This window comes from Blennius ocellaris (assembly GCF_963422515.1).
Source record: "Blennius ocellaris genome assembly, chromosome: 16".
NCBI classification, from domain to species: Eukaryota; Metazoa; Chordata; class Actinopteri; order Blenniiformes; family Blenniidae; genus Blennius; species Blennius ocellaris.
In genome coordinates, this window is record NC_137665.1 from 12664708 (window position 1) to 12682646 (window position 17939).

Consider the following 17939-nt stretch of genomic DNA (forward strand, 5'->3'; position numbering starts at 1 on the left):
GGATATTGCAGGTTCGATTCCCACAGCAGACAGGTCACCACTGTGACTCCCTGAGCATGACCCTTGACCCCCATCAGCTCCATGGAGTGCCTTAATGTGGCTGCCCAACGCATCCTTGAAATAAGATGGATTAACGTGGGGAAAAGGAATTTCCCCAAGGGGATTAATAAATTAGTTTCATCTGCAGGTGAAAGCATCTTCAATTCACTGTCAGCTGTTTAAATGTTGCATTTACAGTAACACATCTGTAAAAATGTTGCAAAGCAAGTCTCTCTTGCTTGACAATCGTCATCCTTGACACTCAGTAATTTAATTAATTCAAAGTTAAGTTAAATTAATTTACACTCAGTTCCACAGACCTTTTCTCTAAAGTTGTTTAAAGTCATGATGTGCATTATCTTAGATTTTAGGTTTTTTTTGGGGGGGATAATGTTGTGTGATAGATGAGTTGGAATCCTGGCTGGTGTTTGTGGAGGAGGCAGGAGGAGGGCCTCCTCGTGCGTACTGGCCCTTTAAGAGCAGCGGGAGGAGGCGCGCGCCGCGCAGCATCTTTGGCTGCGGTGTTTTTGTCTCCGTCTCTGTCAGTGAGCGCTCCTGGGCCGAGGCGGCTGCAAGGATTCCCCCACAAGGACAGGTAAGAGCTGCTAAACGAACTTCCACCTCTCCTCTTTGAACGCCATCCTTGTTTTCTCTTCTCCGAACTGCGGTCTCGCGCGCCGTGGCCGCGGAGCACGAGTGTGACTTCTTCTCTCTTTTGTGGTCCAGCCCTTATCGCCCCCCGGTCCTCTTTTCTCTCAGAAGTAACGGGTCCCTTTATGCTCAGAAAACCCAGCCTTGCTCCGCTCACACCCTCATACTTTTGCTCTGATTTGCTTTTTCGTGGTCTCACGTGAGTATTTGTGCATCTTTGGAGGAATGTTTGAGTGAGTCGCTCCTCCGGCGCGAGCGTGTCTTTTTGTTCACAGCATCATTCGGAGGCTCGTCACCGAGGAGCGCATTAACCAAAACCCCCTAAAATATTCATCACACTTTAGAAAAAAGAAAAGCTATAAATACCTACGTAAACAAATTTCCCGGGTTTTTCTCCAGGATTCACTTGTTTTTTTGGGTTGTTTTTTTTTCCCTGCAACGTTTCCTTTACGCGTGGATCTCCTGAGTTGCCTATAGGCGTTATATTCATTACATATGGTGCGTTTGCTGTCCTCAACTTTAATCGGACTGACGCAGTTTGAGCCATCAGAACCAAAAACTACTTGATTAATCCCCTCACCGCTTCGATTCCTAAACGGCAACAACTTTCTCCTTTTTCTTTTAAATTTTTTAAAATTTTTGTGTTTAGATAAAACTTTTCTCCCTCGTGTGTTCCAGCAATACAAACACTCAAACAAGTTTTTAATTAATTTAAAGAAAAGGGGGGGGGAAAACCCAACCCTGAATTGAGGCCGGTAAGACTCTGAGGAGAGGGCTGGGTCCCGCTCATCCTGAGAGTTTTCATTGCTTCCAGATGTTTTTCGCAGCACTTTCTGCCGGACCTGCCAGCTGTGGCTGGTCAGCGACACGCAGGAGGGTTTAAACAGATGAGGTCTGATGGAGGTGCACATCAAGCCAGGCAAGTGATGTAGAAGATCTGGGTCAAAACACATTTGGTGACCCGCTTACTTTGCTCTTAGCTCTGCTGGGCCTCATTGATTTCACAGATAAACTAATGATTTAACTGGAGAAAAAAAAAACCCCAAACGTTTAAATTCAAGGTTTCCTCCAAATATGTAGCAGCATTAAAGGTTTTAAAATCTCTTTATTATTGACTTTGAAGACATGCAACATGCAGAAGTTGGCAGGATGTGGGGGTGTAGTCATCGGTTTGTTATACTGCATCATACAATACACTACTGTAATGCTGTTGTGTAATGGCCTGCTGGCTGTTAAACCACCTAGCAGCTGCATGGCACTCACAGGCTCTCTGTCTTGTCACTGTGGCTCCTCGGGCGCAGAGGTTTGTGGCTTCAAGTTGTCGTATTTAGTTTCTCACAACACAGTAATCGGGGTACAGTGCAACAGCACTGCAAGTTAGAGAGACTGTTAAGTTTGACATCGTCAATAAAAAGTGAATATGCCCTCATGAAAAATGTTTATTAGCATTTGTTACAATAATTTAGCAAAGGAACAAATAGCTGACTATGTCTTTGTCTAATAATGATTGTGAAAAGGATCTCTTCCTGCTTGGGGACCATCTGGACTCCTCTTAAGAACCATTGGGCGTCCCCACGAACTGCAGTTTGACAATCTGTGTTCAGGTGGAGTTTCCCTCAGATATGTTTGCCCCTTTTCGCTGGAATGTGATTGTCTCATCTCATTACAGTGTTCGGACCTGGGGGTGCCGTGGTGGAATGCAGGGCTGTAAACCCCATTTGCACAGAAGGCCACACGCCGGGCATTTAAATGGTTTAGCGTGGCTAATGAAATTACACCCTGAACCTGCCTGTCACTGTCTGGGGGTCGACGACAGATTAGCTCCACCCAACAGTTTTACTGCCGAATGAATTATCTGCTCTGGTAAAGCAATATTACTTATTACAATATCTTTCTTTCATCACTTCATATAAGGATCTTTAATGTGCATTCACGATTTGAATACAGCGAGAACATCAACTTTTCAAAGCAGCCATTTTCTCCTCACTATCACAACATACTTTCTAAGACAAAAGGCAAACTTTGTGGAGCAGAGTTCGAATGACTTTATAAGGAAAGAATAAGTATTACTGAGATAACGTCGGCCTGATTTGGTCAAGACAGCAAGTTAATGCACCTACTTAACTGTGTTGATTAAAAAGACAAGCTCGGGGTTGTTTCCTGTGAACATACGGACAAATTCCAGCTTTTGAGGCACTACAGACAGTAATTCATTATCTTCTTGAATAATCTGGCTGAGCTCTTTTAATACATTAATCACTCTGTAAAGCCAGATGGACTCTTCTGTCCAGTAAACAAGTTAGAGACGTCAGTGCAATGGGGTTTTTTTTTTTGGGGGGGGGCCCTTTCGGTCGTCTCTGAGCCTTTTGATCAGCAGTAATCAGGAAGTAATTGATAAGATTCCTGAGAGGAAGCCACTTAACAACATCAGCACCACTCTATGATTGCTTCCTCTGCTCTGCCGTGGCGCCCGCTCAGTGCCACAACACGCGTCGACCTGATCTTTCGACCCCGACACTGCTCTGACCGGCCCTCCGACACACATCTCGTTGCCGTCTGGATTTCGTCTTCCTCCTTCCCAGACCCCTCCATGGTTCCCCTCAAAACAAAGCAGCCTCGGCCTCTCTCTGTTCGGCATCAGCCTTAATCCCCACCTCCATGACTGCTCAGGAATTTTCTCCCAAATGGCTTTTTTTTCTTCTTTTTTTTTCTTTCTTTTTTTTTTGTGTGCGTCTTTTTTCCGGTGCCGCTCCTTGCCGCTCTACCCCACCCTTGCTCAGTTTCCTGTTGGAGGTTAGCACAATGACCAATAGCGAGCATGGCGGGTGTTTACTCTGCTCCTGTTCCAGGAGTAATGTGAGCTGGCCTGCCCCTCCTTTTGGCCGTCGTCTAGCGAGCACCAGACGGCTTCAGCCCCGCGCCGTCTGCTCCTCCAAGCCACCGCTGCTAATGTGAAAAACAGGGGCCTTTCTGCTGAAGGGCAGAGAGTCCCGGTGGTGACATCCCATTGGGGGATGATTTCACTGTCCCAAGTTAAACGTCAACATTAGTCAACGTATCACAGCAGCGGCATGAGAACTCACTTTATTGCCGTGTTGATGTGAGATCATGTGGCCCCATTTCACTGGGTGAAGGCCCATTCTGTCCGGCAGTGACGTACGTCGTTCAGCCTCATTATGCTGGTGACAGACGCCGCCTGTAGATTCTACATTTAGCATTCTTGAGCTCTCCAGGAGAGAGATTTGTTATAATTTTTCCCTGATTTATTATTCATTCAGGACCCGTTGGCTGAATAAAACCATCTGTGCTGCGGAAAGCGGTTTGACAAAGAAGTCTCAGTGGATCCATCAGCCGCCGAATCTCCTCTTGGTATCTCTATGCAACATTAAAAGTCCACTGCACGGCTGTATGGGGTCTTCGCAATGTGTTACTCTGAGGGGAAAAACAACAACAATAAGCTTTATTTAGTTAGACAAAGTACTGTTTGTAGTTGGGATTCTCTATTTTCTGTCTATTTTTAGGAGAGGAATGCACAAATGGTGGTAATCTTTGAGGCGGAGCCTTTTCAGATTATGAGGAAAGGTCTTCAGAGACTTGATTTACTCTGCGAGGAGCATTTCTGCGCCCTGGATGGGATCTTTTTGTTGTTTCTGCTGCTTCGGTGTAGCAGCATACTCATTGTGGTGTCAGCAGCGGGGGTTTGCTGTGATTCATTCGGTTGGAGCCCAAATCTGAAAACAGACATGTTCTTCTCGTTTGAGAAGTTTCCATCTAAAACTCTCAGCAACATTTCTGTATTTTTTTCCCCTCCCCCCTCCTCTTTGCAGATTTGCCTTTTCTTTCCCCTCATATTCCCACCCTCCTTCAAATACTGTACCTCTTTCCTCTGTTACCCCTGCTCCTTTTTTTTTTCTTTTCTTTTTAGTTTATGCTTTCCTTCTCCTTGTTACTCTTTCTCCTGGGCCGAGAGGAAGTCGCTGGTTGTTTCTACATCCCCGGGGGAATGACAAGACGAAGCTCCCTTTCCTGTAACCCTTTCTTCGTCAGACCGCAAATTATCATCTGTGTTTCGCAACATCAATTAGGCTGGTATGATGACAGCGACACATAAACCAACAGGCCACTGATAATTTGAAAGCCATCCCGCTCTGAACTGACAGCAGGAAACTGCTGTTTGTTTAATTAGACCACGACTTTCAAGACAAATTAAAGCCAGTTAAATCACTTAGTTTTGACATTATCTCTGGGCCTACCTGAATAAATCATCCTAATAGCTGCAGCTGTATTTTTTTGGTCTGTGGGAGTCTGGGGCCTCGGTCAGTGCTGCTGTGTTTGGGTATCTGCTTGTTTTCATCTCTGGTTTGTGGGAGGCAGTGGGAATTCATTTGGCCTCATCTGTAAAGTTTGGGATTTGTCTTACTCAAGTATTTGCCGGTACAGTGTTATCACGAAACACTAACTGCTTTTTATCCTTAGAGCTTAAGAGTAAAACTTTCTGACTGGTATATAGCCATAGAAATATGCATTTCCTGTCGTATTTTTCAGCAGGCAGCAGCACAAATAGCTAGTCCTGTCAATTTTGGGGCCTTGGGCATTTCCAGATTCATACATCAGACGGTTTACGGCCCGTCCTGCTTCGCCTTTTCACTCTCTGTCAATGTGTGGGTCCATAACAACCCTACATCAAGTGTTTGTTTGTTTTGAGGCAAAATTTCCTCACCACACACACACACACACACACACACACACACACACACACACACACACACACACACACACACACACACACACACACACACACACACACACACACGCACTGTTCCTCTCTTGCCCCTCCTTGCTTTCTATTAGAACCAGCTGTGGAACTAGTGGCTGAATGAATGGCTCTTTGTAATTTGGCTGGAGTTCCAGCCTAAAAGATATGCTCCCCCCCCTTCTTCCTCTCACACCCCCACCCTCTGAGCGACTGGCATGACAACTCTATGAAACAATGGGCCGAACAACAGCGAGGCTTGTTATGATATAATGCAAAGGTCACCCATTGGTGTGTTGTTGGGCTGCGAGACCTTACGAGAAAATGTCGACCACAGCAGCCTGACTCCGAGCTGCCGGAGCCACAGTCTGAGAATCAGCAGACGCCGTCATGCTGCTTATCTGGTGGACACACACACACACACACACACACACACACACACACACACACACACACACACACACACACACACACACACACACACACACACACACACACACACACACACACACACACACACACACACACACACACACACACACACACACACACAACAGTAAAGTGTGTGTTGTCCATAAAGTTATGAAATCATTGCCCAGGTGATGGCTTTTCCCACCAGGCCGCAGGGTGTGAGTGTGTGTCTGTACCGCTGGATTTGGGAGTATGCAAACAGAGCACGTTGCCCAATCGCATGGCAGGGAGGCTCCCGCTCCCAGCCTTGAATTGATTAGAGTGCCTTGAACTGGAGACGTGAACGGGGTGGGGGAAAGTTTCCCTGCAAAGCTCCGAGGCGAGCATTCACACATGGCGCTCAGGCTTCATCCACATCACAGCACAAAGGAGGTCAAAGCATGATTGGCATCTCGTGGAGGCATATTGTTCACGTCCGGCGTGTCAGTCAAAACCACTGGATTGTTTAGGAATGCTTTTGCAACCCGTGTTTAGTCTCAGGACCGGGCCGCTCTTTTGTAACCTGTTACATTGTCTTTGTCAACAACTCTGAGCTCTTTCAGTGAAGTTCCGCCAAACTCACCTGTTGTCCGTTCTCCTGGGTTACAAAACTGTCACAGCTCCTTTATTCTCTCTTCTGTCATACAGGTGCTGACTGTCAAGGAGCAAGGCAAGGAAGGGAGAGCAAGGAGCCCGGGGAGGAGAGATCCGTCCTCGCAGCGCAAGCAGCTGGTATGAAGCGGAAAAATAAAAGCTCCCTTTTCCTAATTCGCAAACCATTCCCAAGCCTGAGCAAAATAGCAATCACCAGCGGCTGAGCGTCAGTCAGGCAGTGGAAAAATCCATACAGATCTCCTCTGGTTGGTGGAAAGAGTGGTATTTCTGAGTTAGCAATACTGAGGTTTAATCCTTTGTAATGGCAATAATAATAAGGTGACTCAATGAATGGAAGCAATGAGTTTGATAAACTTGGGAGAGCTGACCTCGAAATAAAGCCCGGCTCTGTTAATTACTCCTCGGGGTGGTCTCAATCCTCTGATACACCAAAGATGTGAGGCTGTTTACACACGCTGTAAATCAGACCCGGTTTTAGGCTTTCAAACGCAAAACTCAACAGTTTGAGTAAATCTGAATCTTTCCAGCATGCACAAACACAAAGGTTTTGTCCTGGCGAGTGAGCCCGGTGAAGTCACAGCGCAATGCTGTTCTTCTCGTGCCGTCTTACAGGACATACCACAGACGTGCAATTTGTGCTGGATGACCTGCATCCCACCCCCTGAGGGTTGCCTTAATCTCAATAGCACAGAGTGGAGGGAGTAGACAGGCGATCATGGCTTCCTCGAGTATGGTATGCAGCTGGATGAGGTGGAGGGGCATAATGGGGGCAAAACATTTGTCCTGGATGAGGCTGGCTCAGAGAGTCGTCCAAAGAATGGCAACATGGCGCCGGAGAAGGGTGAACACTGTTTCTGTTCAGATGTCATCTCAAAGGAACTCTGTTTAAGAGCTGAGAAAGCGGGAGGAAGGTCAGCCGTTCCACCCCGACCGTACTCACACACTCAGCGGAGCACATACAGACACGCTAACACATCTGAAACACCCAGTGAACCGTTCTCGGAAAAGCAGATGTGGGGGCCTGATGGCGTGGGTGTTTCGAGGGGGCGATGTGGGAGGAATGGCTCCCTGAGAGGCAATAAGGGAGAAGACGTTTACGTCAAACTTAATGTGCATTTGACAGAGAAGAAAGCCGTTCTTTCCCGCAGAAGTCGAGTGGACGACGTCAGCCCCGAAGTCTGCTGGGTCGGGACGTTGGATCGCCAACTCTAATTATATCTCATCAACCGTCCGCTGTCAGTGCCGTCCTCCGCCCTCCTCTACTCGCACACAGTTATTCTCTCACACGCTGTCTCTCTTCCAAGCACTCCTCCTCTCCACGTCTGGCTCCCACTTTCTCATGCATGCAGTCATACCAGGACCACACTCTATAACACGCACCGCTTAATCAGCCTAACACTTTCGCTATAGATAAACACACACTCAAAGTGTAGAAGGCAAAGAGCCAAAACTTCTCTTTTGTAACCAGGAGCACTTTTCAACCCGCTTTTCTTTTTTTTCCTCCAATCCTCAAAGTTTAACATTCATGCAAGGCTGAGTTACAACTTATATCTGGAACGTCTGATAAATGCCTCATGTGGAAGCGAAAAGATAGTCGGCGTGGTCGGCTTGCCATATCCAATCAAATTAAATTCAGTCTTCGCACCATGAGGGTGGGAAGGGCTTGAAAATTGTGTCAGCTATATATGTGCATACATAGTGTTTCCATGACTCAAACGCGTGTGGCCATCTTGGTATTGGGGGGTGATGAAGGGCTACAGATAAGAAGAATCACACTGAGAAATTAAACTGACTCCAGCACTTCAAAAATACCAAGTAAATTTAGTCACTGTTTCCAAGTGCCCTACTTTTCACATACGAGCAAGCAAAGGCAAGGGTCACGAGATAGAGGGAGGGAGAGAGAGAGGTAAAGAGAAAGGGAGAGAGAGAAAGAGAGCCTTAGGGACTGAAAAAAGAAATAAGAATGTCCTCATACTGAAGCAATCCCCCCCCCCCCCCAAAAAAAAAAAACAGAGTGAAGGTTCGATCTAGGCTTTCCAAAGCTGCTAAGGCCGTTTAACTGGATAAATCTGTGGCTGGCTTAAACATTACAACCACTTGTTCACATGAAGTGATGACCTAGAAAGTTAATCTTTTCCAAGCTAAGGCAAACTCAAAGGCATTGGCGTTGTTGGCCGTATATGAGAGAAAAAGTTAAAACAGCATTGATTTGTTGCTCCCTCTGTGTGGAATTAATTCCTCAGTTTGTGTGCGGCCAAAGAGAACGTGACGAGATGAAACCTCCTGATCATCAGCTGACACTGAGAGCAGCAGGAAAAGCTTTTTTCAAACAGGGACAAACGGTGCAGAAACCCGAGTTTCGAGATGCAGTGAAAGCGACCGAGAGAAAGAAGAGAGAGTGTCTGTAAAGGCTTCAATCGAGCGGTTTGTGCGCACAGACGATTCCTAATAAGGCTGTGACGGGCAAATCTCTGTGCTGGAATCAGCTGCCAGGAAACTTTCCCCCTGTAACTCCTCTTCGCTATGAACAGAAACAAATACACAATCGACTGTGACCCAGCGGCTTCCAGAAAATGAAGGGCTATAATAAGGGACAGAGGCGGCTGAAAGGAACAGTACAAGTATTTCTGACCGTCACACAGGCAGAAACAATATGGCTGAAAATGGCATCTGATGGGTACACTCACCACGTCACGTTTTATTTATACCATAAAGTAAATGATTTTTTTTTTTTACCGAGGAATAACAATGTGTAAACCCTACGTGTCTGTGACCTTACAGGTGAGAGTTCGTGTGTGACGGAAAAGCAGCCACCGGCTCATCATGGCTCAAGTGCTGCATATGGACCCCGGCTTCCCAGGTGCAGTGTTTGGGTTTATTTTTACTGGCAAAATTCAACATGATGTTTAGATAGTTAATTCATTTTGTTAGGATTTGAACTGTCACACAACTTGCCTGTAATTTAATAGCACGCTTTCATATCAACCCCACTCAGGTCTGGGTAGAGTGAACTGTGTCGTTCCACTCCTGACTTAATTTAGTGATTGTTTTAGAGTCCACACATAAATACACAGCGGCTCGGAGCTGACGCGTTTTTTTTTTTTTTTTTTAAGTCTGAGCCCAAGATTAGACGTGGATTTCTGTTTGTTTAAAGTTGATTTCCTTCCCCCTGCAGGAAAACTGAACCCGCCCGCTCACCCTTCACTGCACACCAAAGAACCGGAGGCTCCCTACTCAGTAGAGACCCCCTATGGATACCGTCTGGACCTGGACTTCCTCAAATATGTCAATGACATAGAGAAGGGGAACACGATCAAAAAGGTGCCTATCCAACGTCGGCCACGCTATGGCTCCTTGCCACGTGGTTACGGCTACGCCGGCTCCTGGTGGACCTCCACCGAGTCGCTGTGCTCCAACACCAGCATGGACAGCCGCCATTCCTCCTTCTCCTACTGTGCCCCGGGGTACCACACCATGCACAGGCCCAACTTCAGCACTGCCCGGGTGGAGAAGACTCTGCTGGATGCCCGCCGGAAGCTTGAAGAGGAGAAGGAAGGTCGGAGATTCTCCAATCTGGGAAGCATGCACAGCAGTGTAGCGGGTTCCAACACGTCCATCAGCAGCGCGCACAGCTTCAACCGGGCACATGGTGGAGGTGGATCCTTCACCCCTTTGAGTTCTGGCCTGTCCACTCCGGTGACTCCAACCCCGGCGCATCTGCAGCATGTCAGGGAGCAAATGGCTGCGGCGCTCAGGAAGATAAAGGAGCTGGAGGAGCAGGTGAAGACCATCCCTGTTCTTCAGGTTAAAATCTCGGTGCTGCAGGAAGAGAAGCGGCAGCTCAGCGTCCAGCTCAAGAGCCAGAAGTTCCTCGGCCACACTCTGGGGTTCAACCGGGGTCGTACCCGAGGGGAGCTCTACATTGACATCCCCGAAGAAGAAGGGAACGCTGGAGCTAAGGCCGGCAACAAGCCAGCAGAGCCACTGTCTCCCAACACGCCCGAGGGCTCCAAGCAGGACTCGGGCTGTGAGATCGAGGACACGGTGATTGTGAGTGGAGCGCGACCCGATGCGAAGAGGGAGGTGCGTACCGTCGGAGTCGGACCAGAGGACTCGCGGAGTTGTCGTCACGTGGGAGTGTGGGTTCGGGAAAAGGACCTGGGCCTGCTGCCCGAAACGGAGGCCCTCAAGGATCAAGTGGGTCAGCTTGAGGGCCAACTAAAGAGGACAATGCAAGAGCTTCAAGCTGCACAACAGCAGACCACCGCAGCTCAGAAGGCACCTCAGGCGGAGCATCCGGTCATGGCTACTAGCACGGGCTGGCAGGAGCCCAAAGGCTGCAGCCTGCACACCCTGGTCAGCTTCACACAGCAGCCGCAGCAGAGGGAGCACAGGACTGTGGGTATCCAGGTGTACACGCTGGAGCAGCCCACGGTAGTGGAGGTGGGCACGCTGCTCCGAGCAGAGACCTGCAGCTTGCCCTCTCCTCAGCCAGCCCCGGGAACTGTGGAAGGACACCAGAGGGGACAAACAGAAGGTCAGAGTTCAACCACAAGTTTACAACCAAAAACACAGTTAGCAGTTTGGTAACTTGTATCGAACCAGTCGACTACAGTCCGATACAATATATCATTGACATTTGTGAACAATATTATAGCGCAGTTAGTTATCTTTGGTTTCCAATGTTTTGCCCCTATAACGTGTGATAATGAGAAAGCTGTAATATTAGAAACAATAATGCCATTTAAAATCGCTACAAGTTACAACGATGAAGGCAGAGCACACTATCAGATCAACTTAGACTGTAAGAGTGTCGGCAATGAATGTTTGAGCAATGCGAAATTTGTATAATTTACAATGAACTGTTTAATTCTTTGACGCCAACGAGTCTTCTCTTCTGTCTCTCAGATGCGCCAGTTGATTTGCCGCTTGCAGTCAGCTCTAAGCAGGTACGCGATGTCCTGAAGAGCGAGCTGTCCACCTCGGTACCCGTAGCGAGTCCAGCTGTCGCCGTAGCTTCGGGTAATCAGATTGTTCCGGGGCGCTGTGAGGAAAATGAGGCCCGCCCGCAGGCATCCGACGACTCCATCCACTCACAGGAAGGCTCAGTTCAGGCAGGTGTGTAGGCTGAAATGTTTGACCCTCATGATAACCCTGTTCAGACATCACGAGTCCCGCCGTGTGCGTGATCGCTGCTGTGCTTTCTAGATTCATCTCCCCAGTCCTCTTTGAGATCCATCATGAAGCGGAAAGCAGAAGGTGAACCCGGGTCTCCCTCGACAAAGAAAAACCTGCAGTTCATTGGAGTCAATGGAGGGTAAATATTAATCACTGCAGACCAGGAATTACCCATTTATAGCCACTGAACTTGAACTGAACCGGCTTTGAAATACTTTTATTACTTCTTGTAATGATGTTTTGTTCTATGATGTGTCGCAAATACAATTCACGAGTGGATATACAAGCTATTGGCTCCAATGCGTGTTGTGTCTCTCATTTAGCTTCCATTGATGCTCAGAATTATCAAATGAAGTGATAAACTAATCCTGAGAGTGAATGTAGGGGAACGTACAGATATTTATACTGAAGTCTGAAGGTAAATGTAAAAATTGGTCAAAGATAGAGATAAATACGCAAACACACACACACGAAAAACACTTGACACAACAATGTTTTATCATATCTCATCTCTAAAAAGAAAAAAATAAATATACTTTGCATTCTTTATATAGAAAAGCATCTCATGATCATTGTCAAGGTTTTGCTTTGTTTTTATTGCTGCATTTATGACATGAAATCATAAATATTAAATCGTATTCAAGTTCATTTGTAGTAAGTCTGATGGATGTGAGATTTAGATTTTGATTAATATCAACTTTTCCTTCATTAAATAAATCATTAAAAAAAATGTATGCGGGTTGGTAAAATAAGTGTGAGTTTTAAAGACACTGAATTGTTGGACACATTGGGTGTCTTTGTCTTTCAGCTATGAGTCGACCTCATCAGATGACAGCAGCAGCGAGAGCTCAGACGAAGAAAGTGACTCCAGTGAATACCATGAAGCCCGAGAAAAACTGCCAGAATCTGCAGCCCAGCATCAGCACACGGCCCCCAACACGGCCGCCCAGGACCAAGAAAGCACCAACGTACCTCAGCAGACTGTCAGCAAAATACCAGCCGTCACTCCAGGCTCACAGCGGAGTCCCAGCCTGCCAGCGTCCGCGGAGGCGACACTGTCACACAGAGCAGCGCCCCCACCGGCCGCAGACGCCGCCGTGCAGAAATGTGCCTCACAGCCACCAGCGTCAGATCTCACCCCGACCCCCTCACATGCGGCCAGCAATCCTGCCTTTAAAGAGAATGTCCAACAGCTGCCAGAAAAGCACGGCGTTACCCCGGCGGTCACCACCGCATCACCAAGCACTGAAATCACCTCATACCAGAACTCCATTCAACCTTCACTCACCTGCGTCGCTCGAACCACCGAGGTGACCTCCCAGCAATGCACCGTCCTCTCGGAGTCCAACCCGGCAGCTGACGGAGCTGCAGCTTCCTCCAAACATGTCCGGTAAATATTCCCACTGTTGTGTACGGCCTGTCTGTTTGTTAGTGAGCTTTGTGTACCAACAGCCATTTATATTTTGTGTCTTCTTGTCAGGCTGGAGTTGAGCGACAGCCTCAAGTCGGCTCTGTGTGGCCTGCAGAAAGCCCTGGGGGAGCCCAACGCCTTCAGCCAACAAGGAGCTGTGCGTGCTTATTCTAACTCACTTCATTTAAGCAAGTTCAACCTCTGGCTGTTACTGTCCCTCTTCGCGAAATCCAACATTCTCACCGCCATTACTGGAAAAAAAGGCTCTTCAGAAACTGTCTTGACTGAAAATACAAAAGGAACCATTTAATGTGTGATGCTTCAGGTTTAAGGGCTGAGATCACCATATGAAATCAACGTAGCATTTCAAATCTGTCCGTCGCTAAGAGTTTCTGCAGCGATCCTCCTCCATCACTCCGTCCGGCGCTCGTTTTCCTCACGCGTCCCCTTTCTCTCCGTTGTCAGAGGGCGGCCTACACCGCCGTGCTGCAGGAGTGGCTGCGCGTGTCCTGCCACAAGGGGGCCAACACGGCCGTGGTCAAGGCCTACATGGACGCCTTCTCCTCCGTCTCCCCCCAACTGCTGGAGTTTGTCATCAACATGGCGGATGGCAACGGCAACACGGCGCTTCACTACACCGTCTCGCACTCCAACTTCCCCGTGGTGAAGCTGCTCCTCGACACAGGTGCGCTTTTGCACATTTGTGCTCGTTTTGAGTGTCTGTATAAACGACTCTCAAAGCTGTTTGTAGGATGAGCAGCACATTGCAAATTTCCCCAATCTCTGCTTGATAAATTAAGAAATCAAGAACAGTCAACAATTCTGTGTTTGTTTGTTTGTTTGTTTTTTGTTGATGCCAGTAGAAATCTGTGTGCGTGCTCTCATTATCCCCGTCATTGTTTGTGCTGGCGTTGTGTCGCCTGTCACACTGATTGTCCTCTCCACCCGACAGGCTTGTGTAACGCTGACAAGCAGAACAAGGCGGGCTACACGGCCATCATGCTGACGGCGCTGGCAGCCTTCCACTCCGACAATGACCTTCAGACCGTCCTGCAGCTGCTGCGCACCGGCGACGTCAACGCCAAGGCCAGCCAGGTGCGCCCTCTACTGACCCTCTGGGCTCACCGCAGTCTTCCACAGTTTGTGATCCCGGCTGTCTGCTGGTAGAGAGGTGGTCAGTCCAGAGAGACATGCGGTCACATATACGGGCAATATTAGAGTCCTCAGATAACATCAGACACAGGTTTTCGGACCGTGAGACAAACTTTGCAGAAAAAGGCTCAAGCACGCTTCCTGAAAAAAAAGCTGCACTGCCTACTGCGGAATTATCCCACGTGTTGCAAATGACGTTATGATTTGGGCCGTATGCTTGTAGGCTGGGCAGACGGCGTTGATGCTGGCGGTCAGTCACGGCCGGGGCGACATGGTGCGGGCGCTGCTCTCCTGCGGCGCGCAGGTCAACGTCCGTGACGACGACGGCTCCACCGCGCTCATGTGTGCCTGCGAGCACGGCCACGTGGACATCGTGCGTCAGCTGCTGTCGGTGCCGGGCTGCGACGCCACTCTCACCGACAACGTAAGCACGCGCTCGTCCGTTTCTCTCACATTGCCTTCCCGCGTCACACCTCAACCCTGTCGCTCATGCAGGACGGCAGCACTGCTCTCTCCATCGCCCTGGAGGCCAGTCAGAACGACATCGCCGTGCTTCTCTATGCTCACCTCAACTTTGCCAAGCCTCCTTCTCCGGTGAGTACCGGCCACAATTCCTAAGAGCAGTTGCTGTTTTCTCCACGTGCTCGAGAAGGCAATCGGGCAAATGTAGAAAGCCAAACCAGTAAGTTTCAAGACTTTGTGAAATTACCTGCCACCTTTCTGTTTATCATTGTCCAGGTCTTGCCCAAGTCTCCTCTGTTGGGTTCATCTCCTCCCACCGGTGACCTGAAATGAACTGCGGCTCCACAGAAGCCGCGCCGTTTTCCCCACATGCTTGTACATCGGTGTAATTAAGAGTTTGTTTGTGTGGTTGTCTTCACTCTGAATAATTTAAGTACATTATCATGTCAGCCAGCGCCGTGGTTATTCCTCGCTTTTTACGCACACGGATCTTTCATTTTCTTCATTCCCAGTTGGCGTATGTGTCCGTCTGTGTGTGCGTGTGCATCCTGCCGACGTCAGTCTTGTCACTCAACGCTCCCAAGTATCAGCACTGTATCATTCCAAACCTTTCACCGAATTTCTTCACATGGTCCTCTTTACTCTCCACTATTATCTGCTCACTAAATCATCATGTTTTCATGTGTCGCGTCACAATCAAGAACGACAGCCACTCCTCTCATAAGTGTCCTTGCACCAACCAGCTCATTGGTGCTACAGAACTTAAATGAAAATTTAACTGGTATCTCAATATTTATACACAAAATTTATTTCCACTAGAGTATTTTTGATATTCTTTTTTTATTCTGACCTAATCAAGTTTGTCTGGAGATCATGACTTATTACACCCGTTTTTTAATCCATAAAACAAACCTTTTTTTTTTTTTTTTTAATATGTTGACTACAGTTCCCAAAGAAAAACTTCTTCTATCGACTCTGTTACACTGTAGGTTGTCGTGGCAACGTTCACATGGGCTACAATTGAGTGCAAAGGAAAGGAAGGAGGTTACCGTTATTTTCTGAAGGCTAAGGTACTACGGTGTTTTTATTTTTTTACAGGAAGGTATTTTGGATGGTTGCGAGTAACGATGAGACTGTAGCTATGTTTGCTATGTTGTTTGCTGATTGTAGGATTTAAAGAGGAGGAATCGACTAAACGTGCTGGGGACTCCAGTGAGTCTCGTCAGGGAAGCAGAAAGTGTGTGGTTTGGCTCTGGAAAGGAAGTGTAAGATATGAATATTAAAATAATATATGTCAATATAAACTGCTAACTATTATGCCTAAAGTCAATCTCCTTGAACAGAAGTGCGTAGGCTATTGATGTCAAAATTTCTATTATTTTTTGAAAATGTTTTAGCAATTTTCATATTCTCTTTTGAGCAATTAGATTTTTATAAACGTTAAATTGTTTTTTTTTATTTAAGCATACCTTTTTATACATTTAGACTTTTTAAGCTCACGCCGATTTTATGTAATCGCACAGCTCAATAGTATATGTTATATGACAGTTTTATGTAAGATTTTACAGTGTGTGTGTGCGTGTGTGTGTGTGTGTGTGTGTGTGTGTGTGTGTGTCTTAATATGTTGTGCTTTTTGAGAAACAATAAATGTGGACCACATGTTTCAGGATTCCGTGTGTTTGCCTGTAAGATGTAACAATCTATTGTTAAACAACGTTGGGGTCAAGTCAACCATGACTATCGAAGGTAAGTAATTACTTATTGAGCAAAACTGAAGTCAACTAATCTCTTGGCCCTCTGTAGTAGTGGTCATTTTTCACCTTTTTTTTTTTTTTTTAACACCTTCCTGTCTGCATCACAGGTGGAAGACATTCTTTAAAGATTGTTTAAACTGCAAAGAGACTCATACTTCTTCCATACACACATTTTGTTTTGTTTATAACTGTAGACATCTTTAAACTGTGGTGTTGTCAATGATTTAATATCTGATATGTGTAGCATTAGGAGTGAATTTCTTTCCTTGTTGGGACTGTCCGTAGCAATTCGGATAAGCCTCACTCAGGTGGCTGCAAAGCACTGGCATGGACTATAACAAATAAATAATGTAACCGTATTATTCAGCAACACAGAAAATAGATTTTTTTTACTCCTTGTTCACCACTGTCACGCTGTACAGAGCAGCAGTGCTATAAGAAGCACATAAATCATCCACAAAAAGGTGCATTACCACTTTTTCTCTCATCAAACAAAGCAAAGAAACTACCAATTTCATATATAAATTCAGTGTTTTGTCTTTTTTTTTATGAGGAAGTTTGTGACGTTTTTATGATGGATATTTTCTAATTGATTTCATGTTCAATAATACATTATTTTCCCTCCATGTACCACTAGACCAGGGGTGTCAAACATGCGGCCCGGGGGCCAGAAGCGGCCCGCCAGTGGATCTAATCCAGCCCACCATGTGATTTTTTTTTTTTTTTTTAAGTATAAATATGAAAACTGACAGAGGCTGATCTAAAAACACTAGATTGGCAAAAATGACATTCAAAACCGCCCTTGGTCAGAATTTGACCCCCGACATTAATGCTTCTGTGGAGGTACACATAATGCAACACCTTTCACAATAAAATGAGTCCAATTTATGTGAAGTGATACTTTAGACACGTAAACTCCAAACAATTTCCAGTTGATGACAAATTGTTTTAATCCTGAATAAAAATACGATATCCAGATACAGGTGACTAAGGGTTGTTTTTTTTTTGCAAATATAATATCTGATTTCCTTTAATATGTATATTTCACAATAGACAAATGGCAAATTCTTGCAGTTACAAAAGGATCAAAAGAAGGAAAGACTTTGCATTTGTCCCTATCTGCAGTTTAATATGTTATGTTTGACTTGTTCGGCCCTCCAGAGGTCAGATTAGGTTAGATGTGGCCCCTCAACTAAAATGAGTTTCACACCCCTGCACTAGAGGGAGCTCATGCACCACTGTTGACCACAGGTTCAGACTCAACCATGTGTATGTGGGAAACAGTGAGGGCCACATACATGTCATCCTCCACAGAGCTAAATTGTAATGTACTAATGCACTATCTACACAAAGTACTTAAATGACTCTGGAATGATGTTCTTGAATTAAAATGCGTGTCTTTGAAAATCTCCCATTAAAATCCATTCTGGTTAAATTGTGTAATTTATGCCCGTTTTAAATGTGAATAGTCAAT

At 46.5% G+C, this 17939-nt stretch overlaps 1 protein-coding gene across 1 annotated transcript; it reads left to right on the forward strand.

Annotated features, from left to right (window-relative positions):
- The first annotated feature begins 592 nt into the window (after positions 1 to 592).
- kank2 (KN motif and ankyrin repeat domains 2) lies at positions 593 to 16372 on the forward strand. Its single transcript, XM_080511376.1, has 13 exons — positions 593 to 634; positions 6542 to 6625; positions 9290 to 9368; positions 9684 to 11045; positions 11417 to 11626; positions 11717 to 11825; positions 12495 to 13076; positions 13167 to 13254; positions 13563 to 13782; positions 14050 to 14192; positions 14473 to 14673; positions 14745 to 14843; positions 14988 to 16372. The coding sequence occupies exons 3-13, from the start codon at positions 9332 to 9334 to the stop codon at positions 15042 to 15044; spliced, it is 3108 nt and encodes a 1035-aa protein (XP_080367502.1). The 5' UTR covers positions 593 to 634; positions 6542 to 6625; positions 9290 to 9331; the 3' UTR covers positions 15045 to 16372.
- The last annotated feature ends 1567 nt before the right edge of the window (positions 16373 to 17939 follow it).

Coding starts and splice junctions, on each gene's coding strand:
- kank2 (XM_080511376.1), top strand. CDS start 9,332: ATGGCTCAAGTGCTGCATATGGACCCCGGCTTCCCAG. Junction 11,627..11,716: donor GGAAGGCTCAGTTCAGGCAG/GTGTGTAGGCTG, acceptor TGTGCTTTCTAG/ATTCATCTCCCCAGTCCTCT. Junction 14,674..14,744: donor ACGCCACTCTCACCGACAAC/GTAAGCACGCGC, acceptor TCGCTCATGCAG/GACGGCAGCACTGCTCTCTC.